The sequence below is a fragment of the Prenolepis imparis genome, unplaced genomic scaffold (assembly GCF_030444845.1).
Source record: "Prenolepis imparis isolate NDT839.2.m4 unplaced genomic scaffold, iyPreImpa1.0 SCAF_3, whole genome shotgun sequence".
Taxonomy (NCBI): Eukaryota; Metazoa; Arthropoda; class Insecta; order Hymenoptera; family Formicidae; genus Prenolepis; species Prenolepis imparis.
Window position 1 is genome coordinate 12,853,278 of NW_028141161.1, and position 8,921 is coordinate 12,862,198.

An 8,921-nucleotide genomic window follows, 5' to 3' on the forward strand; every position below is an offset into this window, starting at 1 on the left:
TTCTTACTTCAATATCTTCATTAGAAATTTAGTATTTCCCATGATACTCGATTATTTCGAACAATTGCAATTATAATTTGACCGCGCATAAATTTATCGTAGATGCAGGATTAATTCCGATTGCGCATAAAAGAAGATACGATTTGTTCGATGAATCACAAGCAATGATCAAAGATTAAAATGTTTGATCTCTCGATGCTAATTTCCGCGGTTTCGCAAGCGAGATGAGCATAATGTTTGTCGTTCGAGTGGACGATCGATTGCAACTATGTCGAAAGAAACTATCATATAATAGTGATGGACGATCACCGCGACAATCATGCGTCAGAAAGTAATACGGCGCTATTGTATTACGCTCTGTTAACCTGCAACGATGCTGTTAATGGCGTAATCGTGCGCAATGTAGCATACATAATCTTATTATCGTGACCGCCGTGGCGAGCCAGCGACATCAATGTAGATCGATCGGCCTTGGATTGAAAGATTGGAGGATTGTTGAATACATCACTGAACCCCTCGTGTTACTATCGATCGCCTCCGGCCAAAGTTGTGTCGATTTATAGATTTATCGCCTGTATCCGAAGAGATTTAAAGAAAGAAAATTAAAATTGACTGAGTATATTTTTTTAAATTTTTTAAAGGAAGGTACATTAAATGTAAAAAAATATATTTAAAAAATAATTCTACAAGAATAAAAAATTTATAAAATAATGAGAAGAAGCAACGAGCAAGAGAGAAAAAAAGTTGCATAATTAAATGTATTTTACCCTTCCTCGAATGTGAACTCTTCAATTAAAAGTCTATGAAAGTTTATCGGTGAAAGTTTATCTCGACACAGATTTTTATAGTATCTCTCAAACTTTCATCTGTATATTAATGTGCGAGTATTAATGGATAATTCTTGGGAAAATTTGTCGCTCGGAGCTTTTATTTTTTTCGCCGCATTTTCATGACACATACATCATTGGCATATAGCCACTTTGATCGCGATAGACGTCGAATAAGAAAAGTATAAGCGGAGGAGAAAAGATAAAGCGTGCTTCTGTTTCACGAAGAACCATAAATCCTGGCAATAGCGCCGGATTATCTCTCGTGGCAATACCTCTGTATTTCGCGATAGAGAAAATGTAATATTATTCGCGTGCCATATATATATATATATATATATATATATATATATATATGAGCTGCCTGGCAACAAGTTGTAAAAATATTTTAGTGTAGTTACGGAACGCGCGACACTGATTGCTGACACTCTGTCGTTATCTTAATTACAAACTCTAGCACTCTGTTACTGGCGCACAAGTGCTATCATTGCTGCTACCACAGCTGTAGTCTCTGTCGTTAAATATCATCGTGTGACTATTATCAGTATTTTATTATTATTATTATCGTACTCGCTTCATAAGTAAAAATGTTGAAGTTACTTAAGAGTATGAAAACGAGTCTTGTTATTTCCCGGCTAAGATTTTATGAATAACGTTAATCTAGAACTGAATAACGCTACTTTCTCCTACTGATATAAATTTATATGTGTGTACATGTCGCAAAGAACATTTAATAATAAGAAATAGAATAAATATTTACACTAGGATAACGGTTTAGCCTAGAGTTCGAAACTACACACAGCTGCTAAATCATTTTATTTTACATCTTTTATATCCTTATATTATTTTCACTGTAATTTCATTATAGAATCACTTTCTTATTTCTTGTGAGTTTAATTTTTTATTTACGTAATAATAACGAAAATGAGTTTAATCGTCAAAAGAAGTTCACGTTTCGCAAAAAGTTTATTATCAAAAAGCAAATATGTGCGTTCGATGCTGAGTGTACAAAATGTGTGAGAATAAAGTACAAGAAAAATGTAGAAGCTGCGGATACGTTGTGTCAACAAAAGACAAGTGCAAATATCAGTCTTCGAGATTCGAGAGGTGAAAAAATTATCTCGATCCATTTATCCGATCGATTTTATTCGCAGCGCAGACGTTGCGGAATCGATTTCGAGGTTTAAAGAATTGAAATACCAGGGCAGCCTACAAAAGCTTTTGCGGTGCGCGGTGCGCGCAGAGCCGTGAATCTAATTTCTCGACACCAGCATTTGGCATTGACACGTGTGCGAACTGGCGAGTCACGCCGACGATAGCCGGCTTTTTTGTCGCAATATAAGTCAACGTTACGCTGTCACACAATTGCTAATCGGACGCGCGTGAAAAGATTTCGCGCGCAAAATGAAGGCTTATCGTCGATCTTCGACTAGGATTGCATTCGAACGTAAATCAGCTGATCTAGACGACTAAGAAATTTCCAAAATATGCAGCTGCTATAGAATTTGCTGCCGAAATTGGCAATCTCGTAAAATTTATTTTGTTAAGTATTATTCAACTTACACATACATAATCCGGCGACATTGGTGTTTTGTACACTGGTGTTAAAGTAAAACAACATTGATCGACGGTCACCGAATTCTGTTAACGAATTAATCGCCGGATGAACGGCGAAGGATTGGTTTCTTTCAAGATTCAGCTGTGATAAAAATTATGTACCAAGAAAAAACTAAATAAAATCAGAAAACTCGAAATTCGCGATATAAATGCGAGATAAATATTTCGTATTAATATGACTCATAATATCGCGAAATAAAAAAATAAAAATTATATATTTCCATTAGTTCATTATTACTTTGTCCATTCAATGCCAAAAACGTTTTATATAATTTCACTTGTACAGCTTGTTTCGATGGCTATTTAACACATTAGCAAATTGTATCCGAGATAATGATACACTTGTAAAATTTATGATCGAACTTTAATTCGATTAACAACACATGTAAGCACACGCCAACACACTTTCAGATGATATTACATTTTATACTATACAAAGTTGTAATATGATGACCATAGTCATAAATAAAAGTAATTATCAGTGTTATCTTTGCACTTCCTCTGCCCTGAGCGACGTATGGCGTTATGTAATTATAGCTATCGGACTACTAAGAAGTCTGAAAGTCTCTTCATGTAATGTTATCTCTGTGCGATATAGTTTATCTGGTTTTCAAACCGACTATTGCAATTAATTTTAGACTTTAATCAGTCTTATATACTCTGCTTATTAATCAGCAAGTACGATGATATTTTTTAAAATATTTGTTCAAATATGCACATAATTAAAATTTCTAATATTACACATTCTAAAAAAATATATAAAATATATAAAGTATTATTTAATGTGTAATTCAGTAATTTGAATTTTAATATTTGTCGCGCAAACATTACTCGCTAATTAATCTCATTCGAGATATTGGATGATTTCAATATCCTTTTCATTTTAAAACGTCTTTTTACATAGTGAAAAATTATTCATGCTGTCGAAAAGTCATTTTGCGGTACATTGATATGTTTATATGTACTTCTCTTTTCTTCATAAAATTAAAAACGTTTTACATATTTTTTTGTTATTCAAGATATACTATACATATTCGTATTAAATAGTGATTTTAAACACAAAAATTTAAAAAGCTATCCGCATTTAAAAGCCAACAAAAATATCACGCGCAATTTGTCCAATTATATACGATCGCATTTGGTATGCCAGGTACAATATCCTGGTTGGAGGTCAGACGAGGGATCTCGGTTAATCGATTAGCATTAGTGGCGCCTTGACGAGACGGATGAGGGGGAGGAAAAGGGAGGAAGCATGAATCCTATCGAAGGTAGGACCGGTGGACGCGATCTAAGAGAGAATGTTTGCATTCCAGATTACCCGATTACACCAAAGGCATCTTTCAAAGTATCGGTTTCAAAGAGTTTCACGCTTACCTCATACTATCCGAAGAAGAGCGCGCGAGCGAGAAGGTAAGTCGACTGTGGCAGATGGCTCGTCATCGGTAGGATATGTCCGCGTGATCGTTTCTCAGCAGCTGTTTCAGTCTCGGGATCCCCAGGCTCTTTTTCTGCACCATTAAGGTGCACCGTGCGATTTGAGACACACACACACACAGTCTAGCTCTGTGGTCGTATTGCTCTTCGCGGTGTCTCGCGAACCTTTTTACTCTTATCGTTGTACGAATGTACGTCGCGGCTTTTTACGACCTTTTCCGGTTTTAATGTCATCAAACTGTTCGGTGATATTCGCGAGGAAGGAAGGATATTCGTGAAAGAAAGATCGTACGGCTGCATATGTCACGTAAAATTTTTATTTTTCATTTTGAATGCGCACACATCGATAAATATCTATTTTATAATTATTATAAAATAAATTTTACAATTTTAAAATCTATTTCTATTATACGCACACACATGTGTCAAAGAGAATATTTATAAAATATTTTGTGATATAATATACGCACTTTAAATGAGACATGTTTAATTCATTTTATTATTTTTTATATTGAATGCTTATATTAAATAGTCGAAACTCTGTCATGACATAATTTACATGACATAATTTACATATAATTTCGTAAGCCGGTTTCGAGTAAAATTATTGATGTGATTAAGTTAACGGCAAAACTAGAAAGGAAACATACATAACGTATAACTATTTACTAAATTTATATAGGGAAAAAAATTACTGCAACAAGGAATCGATGATTTAAAACTCGTCACGAGGAGATACGCCAAAAAGCAAAATAAATGGGTGATGAACAGACTGATTCGACGTGGCGATCGACAGGTAATTCATTTAACTCGTTTCATTCATTAACGACGTACATGTTCACACTTAAATAATAATTTGATGAAAATAACTCAATCTCCATAGCTCATCGTAAATCATTTTTTTCGCGGAATACATAAGTAACTAAATTCGAGGGGGAAAGTATATAAATCCTTTTTACTTTTTTCGAGGTTCCTCCTATTTATTCTTTAGATTGTACCGACGTGACGAAATGGGACAGCCGCGTTCTAGAACCCTCAGTGGCGATCGTTTCCGCAATAATGCACGGTGAAAAATCCGAACAGCGACCATTGAATGAGAATTTCGAGAACCAAAAAACTACTGATAGCAGCACGAACACATATCACTATTGCGAGGTAATAATGAAAAAATTGCCGCATTAATTTTTTTTTATTCTAAATGCAACGAATTATATTGCGCAAATAATATAAAAATTTAATTATCCTAATTAATGTTAAATTTTAGATAGAATTGATATTGAATTGACGCTGAAATTTTTAATATCTTGTACTTTTTTAAACAAAATCGTATTGAATGCTTCTAAATAAAAAATTTTTGTGTATTGTTCCAGGTATGTGAGAAAATATTTGTCGAGGAGAATCAATGGCAGGCTCATTTGAAAGGAGGGAAGCACATGAGAGTCTTGAAAAAGAAGAAAACGGCGGAGAAAGCACAAGCTCAAGAAAATCGATTGACGAATTCGTGACACGTATCAGTTTCGCTATAAAAGTGCGAATATTCGTTTTTGCGTTTATATCTAGCGCACGATTAAACTATCAGAACTGTGATTATACTCCTAACAATTTATAAAGAAGCATTTTACAAACACAATCATCAATGTAAATAAATTACAACGTACGAAAAATAAACTTATATTCTTAAATCCGACGAATTCTAGTTACTAATCGAAAAATACAAACGTCAGTATCTCTTCGCTGTGGTAAAAGAGATTTCTGCCACATTTAGTAACTCACCTTCTGAGGGTATATTCGCTGACTACCACATCTCTCATTTCAAGAACAAAGCAACAAGAGATAAGTTACCAAGTGAAAAGTAAGGTAAGTCATCCCGTCGAGATATTATAAAAAATTGTTCGCTTTAAATAAATATTCTGTCAATTGAATAATTGAAGAGCACTGAGAAATAAAAAGTAAAAAGTACAGTCAGTTTCTCTCAATATAATATATGAATTGAACAGTATATAATATATGATTAAACAGTAATAATTAGAATTAATATTCCGCAACGCGTTGTTTTTTAAATATGTCCAAAGAATGATATTAGAAACACGTAATGTACAATAAATCGATAATCAATTTTATGGTTATCAATGCATCAGGCAAACAGTTCGAATGGAACACAATGCGAACTACAAGCATAATACTCCAATTGTAGTATCGCATTGAAATGCGAAAAGATGTTCTTTCAACTACTGGAGCGAAGTTGATTCACACACAAATAAACTCCTTTCAATCCTCTAATAATAATAATATCGATTACATAAGCTGTTATGTAACAATAATTCTCTACGAACGTCATATTATAATATTTTGTGCAGAATCTTCCTTTTTAAATATAAATTATATTTTATGCAGTTAAAGATGATATTTCTTAACGAGTAAAATATTATCGCAATAATATCGCAATAAATAACACTTTCGCGATAATACAGAATCAGAGATAAGGAAAAAGATTATAGAGCACACTCATCGATAATTGAAATTTTTACAAAATTATTATTAAAACAATTTTTTTATTGTCATAATTTCAAATGTAAAGTCTCAAATCATTTTTACGAGTTCTTTTAAAATTATCGCGATATCGCGCGTTTTTTATTGACCCGCTGACAACGTCAGCTATAAGTATGAGCGAAAGTATTTTTTTTATATGCATACATACACGTATGTGTTGTATATTCAAGAGGACACATGCTTTGGTTGCGTGCAGTCCATCGCTTACCGAGTCATTGTACTCTGGCACGCACTAATCGCTATTATATGCACATATATGCACTTTGCATTAAGGTAGGTCGCTGATGCATGTCGCCGAGAAGCACTTTCGAGTAGGAAGCGACTTCTTGTTCATTTCACTCAGCTCACAACTCGGAAGGTATTTATTTTGTAAAAGCGAATCTTTCGTAGCTAATTGTGTGCGCGAGTCTAGTAATTCTAAATATCTATGAATCTAATCTTTATTTTTGCCTCTATAAAATATTTTTTCTTTATGAGTACACAGTGATAGACTAGACTTTGCAGAACGAATTATCGTTTCGCGCATGAAGGATAAAATATTCGTATGATAAAATCGCTTTCGTAAATATAACGAAGAGTCAAGGATTATTTATTTGCGTGTAAAATTAACGCGAATAAAAATCCTTGATTCTTCGTTAATATTTCTGTCATTTAATATTTCTCGACGCGAACGAACTTTGATTATTGCATAAATTGGAATAGAAAGCCGGTGGAACAGACGACAAAGCGCTACGGCAGATTCGATTTTGCACAAAGACACGATTCGTCGTGAAGTAATTATTACACAGAATAATGCTCGCTTGCAGTCTCATGATGTGTGACTCACAAAGTTAAAACAAAAAGAGCCATCGATCGCGCCGCCTTACAATGAACAACTTGATCACCTTGTATCACTTTTTGCTAATTATACGATAATGCCAGTAATGAATGAAAAAATATACAGTTTGTATATCCTCGACCGCTCTATGATTAATTTATGTATCCTAAAATAAAATGTGACTTTCTCCGATTTTTAGGTATAGTAAATTTTATTGAAAAATTATACCTTTGTACGTTTTTTAATAATTTTTTATAAATTGGAAATATTTATTGAATTAATTGCACGCAATTTATTATCTCTAAAATATATTCTTTTACATTATTCTAAAACATAACTTTTCCTCTTATATTTATAAATCTTTTCGCGAGATTGACACTATTTTTAGATTTGGTATTTGCGGTCTTTCTTCCTTCATTCTGACGTCCAACGAACGAATTCTCGCATTGTCGTATGCACCTGACGGAAACATATGTGCAGATATTTACGCGTCAGCTGGACAATCAGTCTCACGTTTGCCGCTTCATGAGTCATTACCCTTGTAATGCGCGATTCTTATCGTTGGTGCACTTTTTCGCGATGCTCATCCGTCAATATATATATATTATAGTTATGCACTTCGATAAGTCGATCGAAATCGATCAACTGTCAGATAGACGCGCGATTAAATCTTTTTTTAATATTGCTGATCGTGGAATCACGTTTTTAGAAATTTCTATAGCGAATTTTAAAATAATGCCTGCTTAATAACAAAATGATTGTGACAGCTGCAAATACGTGTTTATAAAAAATCAGAGAAAGTAGAACGCGATTTCAACAATGTAATATTAATAATAATTTATATTAAAAGTGATATAAGAATTGGATATTTAAAAACTGCATTTCAGAAAAAAAATAATTATAACATTTGAAAGCACAGCATTAAAATAATAATAATATTGTCCGAATATCTTCTCGAATAAAATATATCCGGATCAGTCTTCGTAAGTTCTGCAAGTATATTTTCAAATATACTTTCTACTTCATCTGCAATCTACGCAAGCAAACAAATATACAAATCGGAATTAAATTCAAACGTCAGTTGAGATGAAAGTGATTATTCCGGTAATGTAAAGATATTTCCATAGTGATAAACACTCAACAATTATAGAAAGAGATTAAGAAGAAGAAATCGCTTTCTAATGTTATTTTTCTTTCATCAAGAGAAAAATTGGAATTTATTCCGAACATCCTCCGTAATATCTTCAGAAGTTAATGATCTGTAGTTGTGCAAAAAACTAATAAAGCTAAAAAAAGCCTTTAACTTCTATAATAAAAAAAAATCATTGCGAATATGTTATAATTTTTTTAGAAAAAACCATTAGAATACAATAAAACAATCTTTCGTTTATTTTAATAAACATTATGTGGAGTGAAAAATATGAGAATTTCTAATGAACCACATAAAGCGCTCCAGGAAAGCGATATTATTCAAGATGCATGCAGTTCCTGCGATAGAATCGTAATTGGATAAGCGCATAGTTAGATAATATAATTAAATATAAGACCGCAGCTTCTCTCTGCTATGTCTACATTGAATTCCCCGTGCAATTGCAAATTTCTGAACAGATCAGAGAGCAGATGATACTCTGTTACAACTTAACGATGTTGTGAATCCACGCTGTGGGAGGCAGTGT

General features: G+C 33.2%; 1 protein-coding gene across 2 annotated transcripts in view; it reads left to right on the forward strand.

Annotated features, from left to right (window-relative positions):
• The window catches only part of LOC145933669 (tRNA dimethylallyltransferase), a 72,185-nt gene extending 66,632 nt beyond the window's left edge, over positions 1 to 5,553 (forward strand). The window contains exons 6-9 of one of the 2 annotated variants that reach the window (XM_083033633.1): positions 3,758 to 3,854; positions 4,561 to 4,674; positions 4,848 to 5,033; positions 5,249 to 5,552. In XM_083033633.1, coding sequence (XP_082889759.1) covers positions 3,758 to 3,854; positions 4,561 to 4,674; positions 4,848 to 5,033; positions 5,249 to 5,383 — 532 coding nt within the window. In that variant the 3' untranslated portion in view covers positions 5,384 to 5,552. Of the gene's footprint in view, positions 1 to 3,757; positions 3,855 to 4,560; positions 4,675 to 4,847; positions 5,034 to 5,248 lie in introns of both variants that reach the window. The other variant, XM_083033634.1, reaches the window with a different exon arrangement.
• The last annotated feature ends 3,368 nt before the right edge of the window (positions 5,554 to 8,921 follow it).